A 21,359-nucleotide genomic window follows, 5' to 3' on the forward strand; every position below is an offset into this window, starting at 1 on the left:
TTTGGAGTAGGCACAACGGAGGAATCCTTGGTAAGTGGACGACAAGCGTATTAGAAGGGAAAGTAGAGTCAAATACAAGGAACCATCGGTGGAGTCTCAGGTGACGAATGAGGTGAGGACTGCTGCGAGGGGTCCACAACATGAGTAGTCTCAGGGGATGAACGAGGTGGGGACTGCGGCGAGGGGTCCACATAGGAGTATGTGCAGACACAATGGGATGGGTGGACAAGGGCAAAAGACAACTGACATGATCCCAACACTATAGCCTTTGTGCTCAACATTGTATCCTAAGAAGACACTAAATGGAGCCGTCGGGTTGGTGCATTCATGGGGGCCAAGAAGAATGAAACAAACACAACCAAGCAAACAAAGCACCCAGTAGTCAGGAGAACAACCAAAAAGATGCTCAAGAGGGATGCCACCCTGCAGAGCAGAAGAAGGCAGAGTGTTGATGAGACAGTTGGAAGTGGAGACAGGTAGAACTGCGGTGGCGGAAGGAGGTGCTGCAGCAAGGTTCCCTGCTCTCATTCTCTCCCTATCTCTACATTTGCTTCTTTCTCCCGCTCTGCCGAGCTGAAGAAGGCGGAGTGTTGATGAGATAGTTGGAAGTGGAGACAGGCAGAACCGTGGTGGCGGAAGGAAGTGCTGCAGCAAGGTTCCCTGCTCTCTATCTCTCCCCATATCTGTACATTTGCTTCTTTCTCCTGCTCCTCTGTTCTTCATCTCTCTCCCTTTTTGCTTCTTTCCTGTGTCAAAGCTTTTCGCGTCGCACATCTTTCCAAATCTCCAGTTGCGTGGGCTGAGCAGCTCACTTTTCCCTCCCAATTTCTAGTCTCTTGATTCAAAATAAACGAGTAGTCTGGAGTACTCAGCAATTAGTCTCACTACCGCCCGACTGCACAAATTAGTCAAGTTTTTCAGCCTAGTCAACAGTGAAGTTACGACTCGTATACTACTCTCTTGACTAGTCTAGACTAGTCGATCGACTCACAATCTTATTGCATTTTGCAATAATCTGGATTTGCTACCCCGCGTGTGTAGTTTACGCCCTAGATCCAGCATACGTTCTGCCTCTGAGATTCACATATTTTCTTTCTCTACACTATGCAACAGCATACTCTTTATGAACTAATGAATGTCTAGCTTGTATTAATCCATTTCCATGCATGAAGTCAGTGAAAATGAATTTGCATTCAGTGATAGTCGAATCTAAACCACATTGACCATATCCTTTTTTTTTTGAGATGCATTGACCATGTCCTAGACAGTTCACATGACAATAACAATCTCATTCATCTGTACTTATTTGGAGGAGCTATCACAATGCTATAGTTACATTTGTATACACAAATGTTCCAAGATCCCAAGTTACCTAGCTCCTTGAAGAAAAAGCTTTGCATCCAGAGATTTAGAATGGACAAAGGCTAACATGCCATAGATTATATACGCTATAGTTCCAGGAGATTAGTTGAGTTCCAGCACCAAATACTGAAATATATAATATGAAGCCATTCTCTACAACCTGTCCGCTGCAGAACACACATTCTGCATTTTCAGCTTCGATATTCTTCAAGTTCTAGACATAAGTTTTATATATCTAAGTACTAGGTGCACGTCCATGCTCTTAGCCCTGTAGAAGAATCTAGACTAGTAGCCCCACGGTGGACACCATGATCATCTTAGCTGCTAACAAGAGCTGGTACAATAGGAACTTGGTTATTCTCAAAATATATCAAAGGACAACTATAACATAAACTTTTAACATTTTATTGGAGTAATTTTGGAAGCTATTCAAGTAACTGTTCCAGTAAATTCCATAATTTAAATGTTCTAGCTGATCCATATTTAGATATAGTCATTTCTGATTTCTCCTTATAGCGGCTTTTGAGTATTTGCTCGTTAGGCTGTTAAATGTATTGATTTCATATGTGAAAACAGTATCCTAGTTTTTTTTAAGGTGTAACCAGAATAGCCATTTTAGTTATCTAATCAGTAACCAGCTATGTTGTGCAAGGGAACCATACTTCTCCTAATTTTCTATTTTGACTTGAATTTTCTAGACATATTTACAATCAGCCTCTGTGCGGATAGAAGAAATGAGAGTGAAAAGACGTGACACAGAGCAATGGATGGCACATCGATTACTTCCTGAGAACCTCAAGGGGCGAATATTGCGTCATGAGCAATACAGATGGCAAGAAACAAGAGGGGTTGATGAAGAGGGCCTTCTTATGAATCTTCCCAAGGATCTTAGGAGGGAGATAAAACGACATCTTTGTCTATCACTTCTCATGAGGGTATTTTCTCAATCTTTACATGGTTATACTATATTTGCAAATCCTCGTCTCAAGTATGCCTGTCTCGAGATCACACTTAACGTAGTGGTCATACATTGTTTCAATGGAAATATAGAAACATGCCAATGCAAAGTTTAAAGTTCTAAAAATGATATCGGATGTTGTTGCCATGACAGAGTTTTCCGTTCAATGTTGAGGTTTGCACACTGATTGCTCATGTGCCTAGACAGTTGATTAGTTGCTTTCGTTGGTGGTTCTCAGTCAGCCTGGTCGTGGGTTGGTGCAATAGAACGGGTCAGTTGTGCTAGTAGGGATAACTTAGTCCATGTCCGCACGTATTTGGCTAGTGGGATGGCACGAGGCCTAAGGATCTCCATGGGTGTTTAGCTCCGGCCGTTATGGCCACTATGTATTCCCAAATAGAAGGATAAATGAGAAACAAAAAGTTGTGCGATTGTATGCAGCACAAAAAAATAATCCTGTGTGCTTTCGTCCCCAAACCCAAAACCTCTCTTCCTTTGTCCCGGTGACCGTCGGAGGCCTGCTGATATTTTGTATCAGAGCCTCGTTGCTTGTGGTTCTGTGAAGATGACTGGAGGTCCGAGCAGTCCAAGGTCGAAGCCCAATGCCCCTCATGCTAAGATCACCGACGGGAAAGACAATGGCAGTGGCACGCTCGTGGTGCAGCGCGTCTTGTGTGATTCAGGCGGATTGACCACATAGTCGATGGGTTTCAAACATTGTGAGATAGTTCGGTACCTATCTACCGTTGGTGTTAAAGGGAGAACAACGAGGAGCCAACTCTACGTTGCCTGGACGTGGCACGCCCGTTTCAGCCATTTGAACTTGCGCAGGCTTGCGAGGCAAGACACGGTGTGAGCAAGCAGATCAGATCTGCGATGCTTGCTTGGCCGGAAAACAGAGGCGTGTGCCCTCCACGCAGCACGCCAAGTTCCACATTGAGAACTGCCTTGAGGTGGTCCATGGCGACCTTTGCAGGCTGATCTCACCGGCGACACCAAGTGGGAAGAAATACTTCCTCCTGCTTGTCGACGCCACATGGTACATATGGATAGCGCTTCTTGCCTCTATGGACGAGGCCCAATGGCAATCCAGTGCATCCAGGCTGAAGCAGTCCGATTCTGGCAGCAAGCTATGCGTTTTACGGACGGGTCAAGGTGGTGATGACCCACAAGTATAGGGGATCTATCGTAGTCCTTTCGATAAGTAAGAGTGTTGAACCCAACGAGGAGCAGAAGGAAATGATAAGCGGTTTTCAGCAAGGTATTCTCTGCAAGTACTGAAATAAGTGATAACAGATAGTTTTGTGATAAGATAATTTGTAACGAGCAACAAGTAACAAAAGTAAATAAAGTGCAGCAAGGTGGCCCAATCCTTTTTGTAGCAAAGGACAAGCCTGGACAAACTCTTATATAAGGAAAAGCGCTCCCGAGGACACATGGGAATATCGTCAAGCTAGTTTTCATCACGTTCATATGATTCGCGTTCGGTACTTTGATAATTTGACATCTGGGTGGACCGGTGCTTGGGTGCTGTTCTTACTTGAACAAGCATCCCACTTATGATTAACCTCTATTGCAAGCATCCGCAACTACAACAAAAGTATTAAGGTAAACCTAACCATAGCATGAAACATATGGATCCAAATCAGCCCCTTACGAAGCAACGCATAAACTAGGGTTTAAGCTTCTGTCACTCTAGCAACCCATCATCTACTTATTACTTCCCAATGCCTTCCTCTAGGCCCAAATAATGGTGAAGTGTTATGTAGTCGACGTTTACATAACAACACTAGAGGCTAGACAACATACATCTCATCAAAATATAGAACGAATACCAAATTCACATGACTACTAATAGCAAGACTTCTCCCTTGTCCTCAGGAACAAACGTAACTACTCACAAAGCATATTCATGTTCATAATCAGAGGGATAATAATATGCATAAAGGATCTGAACATATGATCTTCCACCAATTAAACCAACTAGCATCAACTACAAGGAGTAATTAACACTACTAGCAACCTACGCTCCAATCCCGGACTTGGAGACAAGAACTGGATACAAGAGATGAACTAGGGTTTTGAGATGAGATGGTGCTGATGAAGATGTTGATGGAGATTACCCTCTCCCGATGAGAGGAGCGTTGGTGATGACGATGGCGACGATTCTCCCCTCCGGGAGGGAAGTTTCCCCGGCAGAACAGCTCTGCCGGAGCTCTAGATTGGATCCGCCAAGGTTCCGCCTCGTGGCGGCGGAGTTTCGTCCCGAAAGGTTGCTTCTTTTTTTCTCGACGAAGGACTTCATATAGGAGAAAATGGTCATCGGAGAGCCACCATGGGGCCCACGAGGTAGGGGGCGCGCCCTGGGGGGGGGGGGGCGCCCCCCACCCTCGTGGAAAGGGTGTGGGCCCCCTGGTCTTCATCTTTGGCGAGGATTTTTCATTATTTATTATAAGGTATTTCGTGGAGTTTCAGGACTTTTGGAGTTGTGCAGAATAGGTCTCTAATATTTGCTCCTTTTCCAGCCCAGAATTCCAGCTGCCGGCATTCTCCCTCCTTATGTAAACCTTGTAAAATAAGAGAGAATAGTCATAGGTATTGTGACATAATGTGAAATAACAGCCCATAATGCAATAAATATCGATATAAAAGCATGATGCAAAATGGACATATCAGGTGGTGAGTTCACATCCGACTCCTTCACCGCGTATTGCGCCGATCTCGGAGTTTAGCGTCAACTCACTGCGCCCTACCCACCGCATCTAAACGGCGTTGTCGGACATTGCAATCAGATGGTGGTGAGCATGGCCTGCTGTCTTCTCGAGGCCAAGTGTGTTGCCGGTGAGTTCTAGGGTGAAGCGGTCATGACAACGGTGTTCATCTTGAACCGTTAAACATGTCGACAATGAAGAGCCTAGATGGCAAGACACTGTTTGAGGCATGGACACGACTCTTCATCAGCATCTAAGTGGAGCATCTAAGTGGGCGATTTGGTGATCACCATGTCCAAAGCTGGCGAGATGCAGAACTTGTTTAGAATGTCTTACCTCAATCTGCTGAGTTTTTACCTTGGGATGGAGGTGCGGCAGGGCACGGTCAGGATCACCATCTCTCTTTCTGCCTATGCCCATAACCTTCTCGAGAAGAGTGGCATGGTGGGGTCCAATCCCTTTCAAGTGCCCATGGAGCCGTGCTTCAAGCTTTCCATTTGGCATGTCGCTTATTCAATTTCGTTTGACCTTTAAGGTATTTAAGCGTCTCATGATCCGTATGGATGACAAATTCACGAGGGCGAAGATAATGCTCCGACACATGCAAGACTCTCACTAAAGCATATAACTCTGTCATAAATGGGGTAGTTAAGTTGCGCTCCAAAAAGTTTCTCGCTAAAGTATGCGATTGGGCGCTTCTCTTGCATCAACACACCTCCTATGCCATTACCACTAGCGTTGCAATGCACTTCGAAAGTTTTATCAAAATTGGGCAATCCAAGCAATGGAGCATGTGTAAGCAAATTCTTAAGCCCATGAAATGCAGTATCTTGGGATGGTCCCCAAACAAAGGATGCATTCTTCTTATTCAATGGGTGCAATGGTGCTAAAATCCTTCACAAGGTGACGATAAAATCCGGCTAAGCCAAGGAAGCTACACACTTGTTGCAAGTTGGTTGGTTGTGGCCAAGTTTTAATAGCATCAATTTTAGCTTCGTCTACATGAACACCCTTAGAAGACGGAACAAAACCCAAGAAAACAAGCTTGGCAACACCAAATGTGCATTTCTCCATATTAGCATAAAGGCGCTCGTTTCTAAGAGTTTGCAAAACAGCTCTAAGATGGGTGACATGATTTTCTAGAGATTCGCTAAACACAAGTATATCATCAAAGTAGACCACAACAAATATGCCAATATATTCGCGAAGAATGTAATGCATCACACGCATGAAAGTGTCGGGTGCTTCGGATAAGCCCATAGGCATAACTAACCACTCATACAAGCCAAATTTGGTTTTGAAAGCGGTTTTCCATTCATCATCCTCTTGAATGCGAATTTGGTAATAGCCACTTTTAAGATCAATTTTAGAGAAAACTGTGGCTCCGCTAAGCTCATCTAGCATATCGTCAAGGCGTGGAATGAGATGCCTATAGCGAACGGTGATAGCATTTATGGGTCGGCAATCGGAACACATGCGAAAACTTCCATCTTTCTTGGGCACAAGAATAACCGGAATGGCACAAGGACTTAAGCTTTCACGTACATGCCCATTGTCAATGAGGTGTTGTACTTGCCGTTGTATTTCCTTGGTTTCTTTGGGGTTGACGCGGTACGGTGCCTTGTTCGGTAAGGTGCGCCGGGAATGAGGAAGATGCGGTGTTCGATGCCTCGTAGTGGAGGTAGACCCAGAGGTAGCTCATCGGGGAATACGTCCTTGAATTCCAGCAATAAATTAGACAACACTAAAGGTAGGGTAAGAGGTGTTAGTCCGTGCCGCTTCATCCTTGCATACTAGGACATAGTGTATGACACTAGATGGGTTCTCACACACTTCTCTCATGTCTCTTTCGATAGCTAAGAGCACTAAGTTTTTCTTGTCGCTCATCGTGGAGGCACTCATTTTTGGCTTATGACGCTCACTCTTCTCTTGCTGGCTCACTCTCTCACTATTCTCTCCAGTCTCCGCGATGGGTGGATGCTTGCTCGTCGACGATCACTTGGCTTGGTGACATGGGTCATAGCACGTACTCCTTTCCCTTCATCTTGAAAACTATAGTGATTGGTTCGCCCATTGTGGATAACGCCACGGTCGAGTTGCCAAGATCGTCCAAGTAGGAGGTGGCAAATGGACATGGGAACCACATCACACTCCAATATGTCTTCGTATGCTCTAATCTTGAAGGAGACTTGAACGGTGTGCTCCACTTGAATGGTGCCGGAGTCGCTAAGCCATTGGACCTTGTAGGGGTGAGGATGCTTCATCTTGATCAATTGTAGCTTGGAACATAGCTCTTCACTTACCAAATTGTGGCAACTTCCTCCGTCGATGATGACCTTCACAGAACGTCCATTGATGCCCGCTTTGGTGCGGAAGATGTGGCAACATTGGTCTTCGTCTTTTTGGTGTTGAAGTGTCAAGACTTTGGAGACAACAAGAGCGGGGCTCGAATCATTGTCACAAAAGACTTGGTCATCTTTGTCTTCATTCACTCGTCGGTGCATGGCCACGTGCTCAAGTGCTTCCATTTCTTCCTCGCTCATGGAGTCATAGGTGCCGTCGTCATTGATGATCATGGTATGCCGCGTGGGGCACTCAAATGTCTTGTGGCCTCGGCCTTGGCATGTGAAGCATTTGATGGAACTTGTCTTGATGGTCTCATCCGTTGGAGTAGATGATGATGAAGCTCTCGGCTTGAGGTTGCTTGTAGTAGGAGGACGACTTGAAGATGTCGAAGCTTTCTTGAAACTTGACTTGTCGCTGTTGCTTGGTGTAGGTTTCGTCGGGGTAGAAGGTGCCTTAGTCATTGAAGCTTGAATGTGTGAACCGTAGGTCTTGGAAGAGTACTTGGCGTACTTGTAATCATCTTGCACTTGTCGCTCCGCCTTGGTAGCTTGGTGCACTAGCTCGAGGAGGTTCGAATACGGTTGGAAATCATCAATCTTCTTGATAGGATGGTTGAGTCCGTTCAAGAACCGTGCCATAGTTTGCTCCTCATCTTTCATGACATTGGCTCGGATCATGGCGATCTCCATTTCCTTGTAATACCCTTCAATGGACTTGGTGCCTTGCTTGAGTAGTTGCAATTTCTTGAATAGGTCGCGGCTATAGTACGTGGGTACAAAGCGTGCTCGCATGGCATCCTTCATTTGATTCCATGTTGTGATTGGTGGGTTACCTTTTGCTTCCCGTCGCTCAATGACTTGCTCCCACCAAATGAAGATATAGTCTTGGAACTCAAGAGATGCCATGGCAGTCTTCTTTTCTTCTTCATAGTTGTGTAAATGAAAGACCTTGTCGACCTTCAATGCCCATGAAAGGAAGTCTTTGGGATCATTGCTTTCGGAGAACTTAGGCATGGTGAACTTGAGCTTGCCGTAGCGTTGCTCTTCATTGTGTTGGTGGCAATGGTGATGACGCTCTTGTCGCGGAGGATCTTCAAGCGCTTGCTCCTCGTGCTCCTGATTAGCTTGACGTTGAGGGTGTGGAATTCTTGAACGGTTCCTCAACTCTAGGTGCTCCTCAAGGCGCGCGACTTCTTCTTGTCGCTCTCGTTGGAGGGCCTCTTGTTCGCGCACACAGCGGTTGTGTTCATTGACGACTCGTGTGGCTTCACGTAGGGCACGTTGAGCTTCTTGGCCTTGTTCCTCGCGACGTTGTCGTTCTTGTTGTAGGGTGTCGTCGTCTTGGTTTTCTTGGTGATCTTGGCGTATTGGAGGCTCTTGGAAAGCAGGATCATTAGCTTGACGACGATGTCGCTCACGTTCCCGGAGGCTGTCTTGTAAACCATTGCCATGAAATGAGTTTTGTGGAGCTTGATGATCTTCATGGTCTTGGCGACAATGCGGACGAGCTCGGGGAAGACTTGCATCCGAAGAAGATTCCGAAGAATGTCGGCTTGAGTGGCACCGTCTTGATGATGACGATGTCATAGAAGAATGGTTGACCATCAAAGCACAAAACTCTTCCATTTGAGTAGACATCCTAGCGTCAAGCTCTTCCATGTGGGTGGAAAGTTTCGATTGTCGAAGTAGTCTCTTGTACGTAGCTCGGATGGTCGCAAGTCGATAGCAAGTAGGTCGATGTGGTCACTCAATGCTTCATTCTCTTAATGCAAAGCTCTTTGCGCACCGAATAGGTGATGCTTGGTGACGTAGTTGTTCAGGTCCTCTTGTTCGATGATGAGTGGGTTGGTAGAAGTACTTGACCTTGCTACCTCTTGAGCACTGCGTTGGTTTTTCCCGAAGAGGAAGGGGTGATGCAGCAAAGTAGCGTAAGTATTTCCCTCAGTTTTTGAGAACCAAGGTATCAATCCAGTAGGAGGCTACGCGCAAGTCCCTCGTACCTGCACAAAACAAATAAATCCTCGCAACCAACGCAAATAGGGGTTGTCAATCCCTATGAGGCCACTTACGAGAGTGAGATCTGATAAATATGATAAAGATAATATTTTTGGTATTTTTATGATAAAGATGCAAAGTAAAATAAAGGCAAAGTAAATAACAAAGTAGTAGGAGAACAATATGATGAAGATAGACCCGGGGGCCATAGGTTTCACTAGTGGCTTCTCTCGAGAGCATAAGTATTCTATGGTGGGTGAACAAATTACTGTTGAGCAATTGACAGAATTGAGTATAATTATGAGAATATCTAGGCATGATCATGTATATAGGCATCACGTCCGAGACAAGTAGACCGACTCCTGCCTGCATCTACTACTATTACTCCACTCATCGACCGCTATCCAGCATGCATCTAGAGTATTAAGTTAAAAACAGAGTAACGCCTTAAGCAAGATGACATGATGTAGAGGGATAGACTCATGCAATATGAAGAAAACCCCATCTTGTTATCCTCGATGGCAACAATACAATACGTGCCTTGCTGCCCTTACTGTCACCGGGAAAGGACACCGCAAGATTGAACCCAAAGCTAAGCACTTCTCCCATTGCAAGAAAGATCAATCTAGTAGGCCAAACCAAACTGATAATTCGAAGAGACTTGCAAAGATAACAATCATACATAAAATAATTCAGAGAAGATTCAAATATTATTCATAGATAGACTTGATCATAAACCCACAACTCATCGACCTCAACAAACACACCGCAAAAAGAAGATTACATCGAATAGATCTCCACAAGAGAGGGGGAGAACATTGTATTGAGATCCAAAAAGAGAGAAGAAGCCATCTAGCTACTAACTATAGACCCGTAGGTCTGAGATAAACTACTCACACTTCATCGGAGGGGCTATGGTGTTGATGTAGAAGCCCTCTGTGATTGATGCCCCCTCCGGCGGAGCTCCGAAACAGGCCCCAAGATGGGATCTCGTGGATACAGAAAGTCACGGTGGTGGAATTAGGGTTTTGGCTCCTGTTCTGATCGTTTGGGGGTACGTGGATATATATAGAGGAAGAAGTACGTCGGTGGAGCAACAGGGGGCCCACGAGGGTGGGGGGCGCGCTTGGTAGGGTAGGGCACGCCCCCCTACCTCGTGGCCTCCTGTTACGTGCCTTGGCATAGGGTTCAAGTCTCCCGGGTCTTATCTGTTGAGAAAATCACGTTCCCGAAGGTTTCATTCTGTTTGGACTCCGTTTGATATTCCTTTTCTTCAAAACCCTAAAACAGGCAAAAAAACAGCAATTCTGGGCTGTGCCTCCGGTTAATAGGTTAGTCCCAAAAATAATATAAAAGTGGATAATAAAGCCCAATAATGTCTAAAACAGTAGATAATATAGCATGAAGCAATCAAAAATTATAGATACGTTGGAGGCGTATCAGACCTATTCATCATCTCAAGCAAATATGTGAGTGGAAGAAAGGAGTGAACTAGACCAAATGTACCTTGTCCGATGTTGAAGATGGATCAATGATCACTCAATAATGTATTATGGAAATAGCACAATTGGTATCGGATTTTGTCTATTCTCACACCTACACAAAAAAAGCCTTTGGAGTAGCATGGTGAGGATGCTGGCACAAAATTTATGCAATTGTTAGCAAGATTTCAATAATGTTGAAAGAGATTCACAAACTTGCAAGTGTAACAAGTAGACCAAAGCAATATGAGGCACACGGAAACACACGCACAGATAGATAAATGGGGACGTGCAACCAAGGAACGAGCTCAAAATGTGGAATCCACGGAAAATGCTCTTGTTGCACAACACTAGAGAGACACTAGCATGATTGCTCAATAGACGAGATACGATACTTGTGCACAACCTACAAAGCAAAAATGCAACTGAGTTCTATCCCAAGTATGCTATATGTATGATTCTCGGTGATTCTCTTAAGATGATCCAAGATGATCGAGTATGGCAATTTGGATGCAATATGGTATGATACTACGACTCTTGCTTACAAGCTTCTTTGTTCTCTTTTTGCTTAAAAGCTTTTCTTGCTCTTTTGATATTGTCCTTTGGCCACTTATTCAAAACGCTGGAATCAAGATAGCAATGGTGTATGTGGGAACAAATGAGGACACAAGAGATAATACGATATATGCACGCAATAGAAGGAAGTGACGCAAAAGTTTGGCTCGGGGTTAAGAATGCAATGGCAAGGGAGAGTATACGAAGGTGTCGTCGAGGTTACCGCCCTTGCTTTCTGTTGGTGGTGTCACGATGGTGAAGTGGTTGTTGTCGATGACGAATCTGTGGCGAAGATTAGTGGTGGTGATGTCGATGTCAAACTGTCCCTAATCCAACAAAACATCATCACACCAACAAATCACAAAAAAATTGGTAGGGTATTTTTGTGGGGATTTTCGAAATTGGGCAAGAACACACAAAATTAGGCTAGAAAATGAAGGGGAAGAACTCCAAGGTGTAAATCAACGTGGCTCTGATCCAAGATGATGTAGGGTGGAACCCTAATAGGTTGATCTTTTAATGCTTGGAGGGGGAAAGAGTGCAAATCAAAGAGAAACACAAGAACTCCCAAATAGACTTGATCCAATCACACATGTGCTAGATCCACATACACAAAGAGGTAACAAGGGTCCAAATCCAAGAAAAGGGGATACAAAAGGGGCACTAGCTCATGTCAATCCTAGGGGGAAGGAGGTCTTGAATCCATGAAGGATCTTCCCATGAAGGGGTCTTGAATCCACTTGGGGGATCTTCTCACATGGGGGCCTGATCTCCATGGGAGTAGGGGTACAAGTGGATGAGCAAAGCTCTATCTCTAGTTTGAGCTATCACAATGCTAACCCTAAATCGTAGGTAGAGGAAGGGTATATATAGTCTAGGGGGTGAAGGGGTACGTGGGCCTCGGCCCAGATACACTGCGCGCAGGCAGGAGGGGCTGGATGTCCGGGCCTTCACGTCGGGGCGGATGTTCGGGCTGGCGGGGGCCGGTTTCGGGTTCTCTCTGTATAGGAGGTGCCGGATTTCCGGGGCTGGGCCGGATGTCTGGGGCTGAGCCGGATGTCCGGTGCGTGTAGGTGGTCTTCGATTGAGCTGCTGCTGTGGTTGACATCTCCAGGGGCCGGATGTCCGGATGTCCGGGGCCTGTAGGCCTTCTCCGGTTCCTTTTGTCGTGCTCCTTCGTCCATGTACTTGGGGACTTGTCCGTTGTCACGAGCATCTCCGAGAGGGTGTTCTTCATACCTAATCAAACATAGCATTCCGACTTTAGGTAGTAGCCATGTCTCACGTGGGTCATAACGGAATATTACTAAGGAGAGATGTCACCTCGGTCTCGAGAGCTCTTGCACGTGCTTGTGTCACCGGTCCACTTGGCACTTGAGTAGGCGAAGGCTGGTCTATGAGGATGACCGAAGGATGCTCCACATCTAATTGGCTCCGACCCTACTCAAGATCCAACCCTCTATCCTACGTGGCACGCCACATGGATGATCAACAATTGTCAAGGCCAATCAACACAAATCAAGGAGGTCAACCATAGTCGAAACAAGCTCCCATGGGTCCAAGCGAGCCACCCCGGTCAAGGAAAGTCCAAGCAAAGTCATCATGGTCAACAAGTCAAAGAAAGAAACTTGTAAAAGAACAAGTCAAAGGAGCAAAGAAGCCCAAGCCCAAGCCCAAGCAAGGAAGCCTTCAACGCTACCACACATCTCCAAGCCCAACTAGAGGCGTATGGCCCAAAGGACGCCAAACTATCTTGTTCTACCCTCCCACCTCCTCAAGGGTAGCCTTGGTCATTAGTCAAAGACCCCTAGCCTATATAAGCCCCCCCCCCCCCCCCCCAATGGGAATGTAAATCTTTCACTCCCTACTTGAATAAACTCAAGAGAAGGATCACACTCCTCACCTAGCTCTCTTTGGCGAGCTAGCGAGGCCGAGATTCGAAGTCCAAGGAACCTAGTAAGGCTCAGACCAGTGGGGGTCGTGGGACACCTCAGGTGTCTCGTGCGTTGGGCACTACCCTCGACCACTTTTCGGGAGTTGCGGGACTCCAGAAATGGCAACACAAGTGTCCCATTCGCTAGGCACCACTCTCGACGACCCTCCCATAGGGACATAGCTCGCGCTCCCACGACGTGACTGAACCTATTTAAAAAACATCATTGTGTCATTTTAAGTGTACGTCAACCTTTGCTATAAGGCCGCTGTACATACCCCTGCCTAGTCATCACTAATTACGTTGCTAAGGATACCCCTCGTCAAAAGTTGTTTCTTGAACAACATTGGTGCCGTGTGAGAAGTCAGCTCGACTATCTAAGCTAGTTGGCCCCGACCAAAATAGCCTGGATAGAACCGCCCAATCTAGTTTGACCACCTGTGAAGCCAAGGCCTTGCTCGCCTCCAACACCATCTTGCAAGGAGGAACGGTAGGAAGCTCCTTCGCCTTGAGATGCACCAGGACATGGTGACGTCCTCAGCATGCACCACCAAGGCATCCCTTGCCTCTGAGGAACGGGCGACCATGGCCTCAAGATCCAGTCCAGGCACCAGTCGAGGAACCTCAGGAGGGGTAACCGCCTCCAACTCTGCCAAACGAGCTCGGAGTGCCTTCATGTCCTCCTTATTTTGAATTGCCGGATCTGCATTCATCAGCACATGTCTATAGTTCTGTTCTGGACCCCATAGTTTCTTATCTGCCTGTAGTGCACATTTCACAGTTCATATTTCTGTAGTCTGTTTTGTAGGCCCCATAGTTTCTTATCTGCAGTGTAGTGCACATTTCACAGTTCATGTTTCTGTGGTCTGTTTTGTAGGCCACACACCCGTAGTTTGGTTACTTCGCTCTCTCATCTTTAATCCTTCCCCTCCTGTTTGCAGGTTCCAATGTTTGAAAACATGGACGAGCAGCTCCTGGATGCAATGTGTGATCGTCTAAAGCCCATGCTGTACACTGAGGACAGCTGCATAATTCGAGAAGGAGACCCCGTGAATGAAATGCTTTTCGTTATGAGAGGATATCTCGAGAGTATGACGACAAATGGTGGACAGAGCGGATTCTTCAACTCCAATGTTCTCAAAGGTGGAGACTTCTGCGGTGAAGAGCTCCTCACTTGGGCTCTTGACCCCGCTGCAGTTTCAAACCTTCCCAGCTCAACCAGAACAGTGAAGACATTGTCTGAAGTTGAAGCCTTTGTTCTGAGGGCTGATGACTTGAAGTTTGTAGCCACCCAGTTTAGGAAACTCCATAGCAAACAGCTCCAGCATACCTTTAGATTCTACTCACAACAGTGGAGAACCTGGGCCGCTTGTTTTATACAGGCAGCTTGGCACAGATATTGCAGAAAGAAGCTAGAGGATTCTTTGTTTGAGAAGGAGAAGAGGTTACAAGCAGCTATTGTAAGTGACGACTCTACCAAGCTCAGTCTGGGCGCGGCACTGTACGCCTCGCGTTTTGCTGGCAACATGATGCGGATCTTACGGAGAAATGCTACCCGAAAGGCCCGTTTGCAGGACAGGGTGCCTGCAAGGTTGTTACAGAAGCCGGCAGAACCCAACTTTTTTGCCATTGGAGAGTAATTTTGACATACCCTGCTACAAGCAGAAAGTCACAACCCAACTGGTAAAGTTTGTTCTTATGCCCTCATCTTCTCCCAGCTCGGCTCAGTTTATGACTGGATGCTATACATAGATAGACCGCTTGTTCTGCATCCTTGTAATTTATATAATGCAATTCAATGTATTATTGCTTTTCGTTGTCTATACATGTGCTGTGTTTGTATATTGAAGGTATCTATATAAGCATTCCACATTTATTCGTACCTGAATTGGAAAACATGAAACTCTTGAATGATGTTTTAGGCTGGAAACTCTAAATGTAACTGGTCATTTCTTCGTTCCAGCACACATGCTTGTAGGACAAACAGTCCGCTTGGGAACCAAAGTTCGTAATTGGTCGTACACCATGCCAACGATTTTGAAAGACCACCAGTTATATATTATTATTAATGGCTAGCAAATATGCCCGTGAGTTGCAACGGGATAGGTAATTGTGTGCCTGTCAATCAGTGTGGCACAATGGTGTCATTCGGTGGCAGCAGGGAGGCGCACGCCTAGGTCTATCAAAAATGCATATCAACAGTGTATTAAGAGCCATACTGCAGTTTCCACAAAAAACACACCAAAAAACATGCTATAGATATAATATTTTTGGTATGATTTCTCTACGACAGTTCTGATCACACCATAGATAAGCCGTCCTCCCTCCATCTATTTTTGCGGGGCCTAAATTTTAAATTTATCATACCAACGGTGCTGTGATAAAGTTGGAGCAATTTTCAAAGCTCGGTTTTGGCCAACGGGGGGTCCATACCTTTTCTCTAATTAATTGTGTATATTAGGCTAGCCATAGTGGAGGTAACTTAGACTAGTCACAGTGGGTAGTAACTTAGAGTAGTAACATGCATATGTTACTAGTCTATGTTACTACCTTCACAATGAGTAGTAACATATGTGTTGTATCATGCATCACTTCATTTATTAGGTTGTAGACTCATCTTTTCTTGATATGTGCGATGTTACAGTAACTAGTTATGTTATTACTTGCCTCTCTTTCTTCATTAATTACATGCCACATCATCTATTTTGCCTAGATAAATGTGATGTTACCATCTATGTTACTCCCACTGTGGGTAGTCTTACGTAGTAACTTAACACATCCCAAGACAATTTTGCTTATGTGGCAAGTATTTAATGAGGAAAGAGGTGCTTGTGGTAACATAGCGTTTCCCGAGGCAAAATGAGTCTATGAGCTAATAAATGAAACCATCTATGACACTACTACTTAGTTACTTTGCACTATGGAGATAGTAACTTAGACTAGTGTCAGAATGACACTAGTATAAATTACTCCCCACTATGACCAGCCTTAATAGCATGTAGACGCTCAGCTTCTCCGCTATTAATTGTGTTGCTCAATTATCTTCTTTTTTTCAATAAAGGGTGAAGTTTATTAGCTTAAAATAAAGCATCAAGGGACACACTGAGCCACACATCCAACTCTAGCGCGCGCGCACACGATCAATTTTCACCTCCTTTGATTGGTAACTGCCCGTGCAATCAATAGATGCGATAATATTTTTAAAAGGGGAAAGCTGCATGCGAGACTATATTTATTTTTTGAGGGGTATGTGAGACTAGATGTGAGTTTTTAAAATAGAACAGTAATATTTGGTAACAGTGTGCCCGATAGCAAAATTACCATACGATCTCCCCCCTCGTACGGGGTGAGCACCTTCCCACCTACGAGGCCGAGCGCCGTACCAGGCCCAACAGAAAGAAGCCCAACGCACTCAACCATCCCTCACGATGCACTGTACCACATCCCAGCTTTCCCCCCTCCCCACCACCCCCGCCTCTCCCCTACCCTGCTGCTCAAATCAACACCAAAAACCTATCATTCCTCCAGATCCGGAGGAAACCAGAGGCCTAGTACTCTGCATACATCAAACCAGAGGCTAGACGGTGGGAATTACCAGGGATCCGACGGACGACTCACCAGACGACATCACTCCACCCCCTGGTAAGAAACAAAATCATCCAACATCTCTCAAAAATTCTGCTTACTACAAAGACTTACCCCCCCCCCCCCAATCTGTGCAAAAATTACCATCCCTCCCTAGATTGAAACAGAATCAACAAACTTCTTTGATAATTCTGCCTATTACAGTGACTAACCATCAAAATCTATGCAAAATTACCAACCCCTCGCACTGTTTGTTACCAGCTATATGCAACATAACAGATTACCCACCATATACCCCACCCCCTTGCTACATAAACAAAGACCAGTGGTGTTACCATGTAAAAGTAAATAGAGATAAAGAAAAGAGGAACACATAAAAACAATGAAGCAGGAGGTGCATCGAAAAAAAAGAAAATGGATGCTAGCAAAGGAGATAATGCAGAACATGCAGGAGGAGGGAGAATGCATGAACAGACGATGCAGCGCGCACGGCAAGCAACAATTCTGCCTACCCAAACATCATGGACACAGGTAAATATACCATCATTAGTGTTTATATATCATCATGGGATAAAAAAACAGTTATATACTTTACTAGTGAACTGGTTTTGAAAATTACCAACATTGGTGTTCATGTATTACTAGTGTACCTAGTTTGAAAATACTATCAGAAGTGTTTCGATGTTACTAGTTACTCCTGGTTTGAAAAATTACCAACATTGGTGTTCATATATTACCAAGCTCAATATAGGCAAATTACCAGGGTTCCTTGGTAGAAAAAAAATACATTCACTAATTCTTCAGAAAACTACCATGATGGAAAACTGTTATTTATCATGCTAGATTTCACTAATCTAGCAGGTCAAATTGCAGGTGCTCGGACAATCAACGCAAACAACAGCTTGCCCAGTGGTGGAACAAATGCATTGATAGAGGCGGGGTGTCCCGATCTTTCAATGAGATGATAACTATTGATTTGGTGGAGTCAATTTTGACGATCCGACTACAAACGTGCACGACGTTGCGCCTTAGCAATCGCTAAACCAATCTCCCGAAGTTACTGATGATGCTGGAAGCACGATCAGCCTGACCACGAAGGTCTATACCTGCAAGCAATCGAAAAACAAGCAAGAATATGATAATGCAATCTGAATATTGCGAATATAGATGAAGTATTGATAAAGGTGGGGATCCGAAAAGCGGTCTTGGTCTGGTCGTTGGACACAAACAAAGTACACGAAGTTGCAATAGCTAACTTTTAACTAAACAAATCCCAAGGAAAAAGCTACTAGATGGATCTACTTATATAGGAGCAAGGGGTGGCGACCAAGGAGGTGGAAGGACGTCTCAAGGTAGCCTAAAACTAACCCTAGGTCGTACAAGGCTCATGGGCCCAAGTGGAGGTGGTGCAACACCTTTGGACTTGTTGTTTGACTCGGATTCTGCTGCACCATCAGATTTTTTCGTCGATATCTCAATGCTCCGGATGAATTTGAAGGTGATTTCAATTGGGTTGGAAAAAGCACGGAATTTACTTTCCAACAAAAATAGAATCACCCAATTCGGAGTCCGTATGAAAAATTTGTTGACGTCTTGAGTCAGGTATGTCTGTGCAGTCCGAATCTAAATTCGGAACGTGAGAGACTTGGACTCTATCTTCTCTTGGCCCAAAAGTGACGTGAGAGGACTTTTTGAACAGAACCTAAACTTCTCCTTTTCCCATATCTTCATATGTGGATTGTACAAATGTCCCATACACCTGCAATTAGACAAAACACAAAAGTGTGTGAAGTATTTTTGTTCTGGATAACATAAATAGATTATTGAATAGTTTGTACTAGAATTCACCTGACAAATATGCATGTATGCAATATTTTTGGTCGTATCCAAGGTAGTCATGTCCTCATCATCCTCCCCTTCTTGAAAACAAAGCCGTCCTCGGTGTTGCTTAATCTGAAATGTGGCTAACAAAAGAGACAAGGTGTACATGTTGTATATGTATATGTCATCCATTTTTACTTCCCTTGATTTTTGCACATATGACACATGTATACATGAGTAACTTTCATAGTTCATAAAATCTAAAGCCAAAAAATTATCACAAGAAGTAGAAGGCATGAAAATATTGTAACTCAGTTTGCACATATAAGTGAAGCTCTTATTCATTTCAAAAGATTGACAATGTTCATCATTAAACCATCCCAACATTGGTGAATAAACCTTATTTGCATCAAATTTACATACTACAACATGCTTAAATAAGCAAACATGCAATAAGTCATTGGACATAGAATCATCACCAAGATTAGAGGTCATATCAAAATGATTAAACATTGGTTCTTTTGCATCAACAGTTAATTCAACGGGTGCACTCAAAATTGTTGATATTTCAGTTATTTGATCACATGACGCATTCATGACAGTAACAAGATTCTCTAAAATAGGTGGTGTGCTCAAATCAACAGGTAACTCAACACATGATGCATTGAAGTTAACTAGGCATGCATCATTCTCATGTGAAGTTATATCATCAATACCTTTATTGTTACCTTGTTGCAAAGACATAGCTGATGTAGGTACGGACGTTGACAATGTACCATACTCTTGAGATGATGTCGCGCTCACAATCCGAGGTGGGGCTGCTCTAGTAGGTTCAACGGTGGAGGAACCAACCGGCGATGGTGAGCATGAACTGGAATAGTAGTTGTTGTAGTCACCCAATGCATCCTCCTGTATCTGTCTCTCAAAGGTACAAGCACGAACATACATACTAGTAATGCAACGAGGAATATACTGAAACCTTGCACGGATATCATGGTTCAAACCATCAAAAAATCTATTCATTTTATCATCCTCAGATTCTTCCATGTCACAATGATGCATACAAGATTTGAACTCTTGATAGTAAGCATGAACAGTGTTACTGCCTTGTTTTAATTGTTCCAATTTGCGAAGCAATTCACGACGATAGTAAGGAGAAAAAAATTGTTGTCTCATTACAACTTTCAAAACTTTCCAAGTTGTGGGTTGGTTATCAATATTTTTCTTACAATGTACACTCCACCAAACAGAAGCAAAACCAGTAAATGCTCTAGTGGTAGCTCGTACTCTCTCAAGTTCAGAAAAATCATGGTGAGTAAAAACTTGTTCTACTTCAAGCTCCCAAGCTAGATAAATAGCAGGGTTAAATATACCCTCAAATGACGGTAAAGAGATAACCTGACCATGTGCATGTGTGTGTTGTCCCAACTCTCGTGATGGTGAAGATATGTCTGTCGCCCAAGAACTTCTATCTCCGAAACCTGTCATGATTAGTAGAAACAAGAAACAAAACTCGAGAATAATGTTCCTATGAACTACTAGGATGTGGTTGTAAAGTGCTCACAGTAAAGCAAATATCAATATCTTACAAGTTCTTACCATGCGGCAGGTGGTGACAGGCAACCAGCGGTGTCAAATAACTCTAAAGATTGTGTAAAGCGATTGCCAGGGGAGCGTACGTATACACGATGTAGAAATATGTGGAGCTGGGTTGGCTATATATGGTAGCAAAAGATTAGCAATAATCAATTCAGAGATGTAATGTTGAATAAACGCTCAACGACGGTACTGTGCTGGTCCTAGCCTAGACCAGACTAGAGACGCGAGCCTAGAACACTAATGAGGTCACGACGTAGCACAACTAGCATCAATGAAGAATACTAAATAGCTCTGGACAACAAGATATAAGTGAAAATCACAACGGCAGTAAAGATAATGATGAAAACAACTGCCAAGCAGGATATACAACAACTTTCTCTCCAACTTTCCTTTGAAAAAATTTGTGCCAATTTTTTGATAATTTTTTTCAAGAATGGTATTGACATAAGATTTCAAACACAAAAGGAATCACTCAATTCCGAGTTGATATGAGGAGTCAAAAAATTCTAAAATTGGCTTGAAAAACTGGAATAAACTGTGTTCACGAACTTCGAAGGGCAAAAAGACCTACTTAGAAGCCGATTTTGAGGTGCGAAAAATTGAACTAGCTTCTACAACTATTTAGACGCGGCTCATCGCTAGTTTTCATTTGAGTACTCGTGGAGCCAAAACGGACTTCGTATGAGGAAGTTATGCCTGTTGTACTGAACAATGCACAAAATAGATTCCAATCCGAATTCAACTACGAGATTGAGTCTAGATAGATCCGAATTTTGTTATTTTTTCTCCTTTTTTTTGTCCTCACACTTTTTTTATTTTTCTTTCTTTTTTTCTCTGACTTTTTTTTACTTTTTTTTCTTTCGTTTTTCTCTCTCTCCCCCTCTTTCCAAAACAAACTAGATAATATGTAGATTGGACCAAGCAAAGATGGAAACGATGATGAGGACATGGCTACCACAGTTACACCCATATCCCCTGTTGTTTTACCTCTTGGAACAGTTGCTAGAGCTCAGA

The 21,359-nt window shown here is 44.1% G+C and overlaps 1 protein-coding gene across 3 annotated transcripts in view; it reads left to right on the top strand.

Annotated features, from left to right (window-relative positions):
- LOC125513468 (cyclic nucleotide-gated ion channel 1) overlaps positions 1–15,228 on the top strand; it is a 36,655-nt gene extending 21,427 nt beyond the window's left edge. For 2 of the 3 annotated variants that reach the window (XM_048678590.2, XM_048678591.2), the window contains exons 7-8: positions 2,061–2,297; positions 14,282–15,228. In XM_048678590.2, coding sequence (XP_048534547.1) covers positions 2,061–2,297; positions 14,282–14,980 — 936 coding nt within the window. In that variant the 3' untranslated portion in view covers positions 14,981–15,228. The remainder of the gene's footprint in view (positions 1–2,060; positions 2,298–14,281) is intronic. The other variant, XM_087527846.1, reaches the window with a different exon arrangement.
- Positions 15,229–21,359: the final 6,131 nt, after the last annotated feature.

The sequence above is a fragment of the Triticum urartu genome, chromosome 6A (assembly GCF_056163025.1).
Source record: "Triticum urartu cultivar PI428250 chromosome 6A, HENAU_Tu73, whole genome shotgun sequence".
NCBI classification, from domain to species: domain Eukaryota; kingdom Viridiplantae; phylum Streptophyta; class Magnoliopsida; order Poales; family Poaceae; genus Triticum; species Triticum urartu.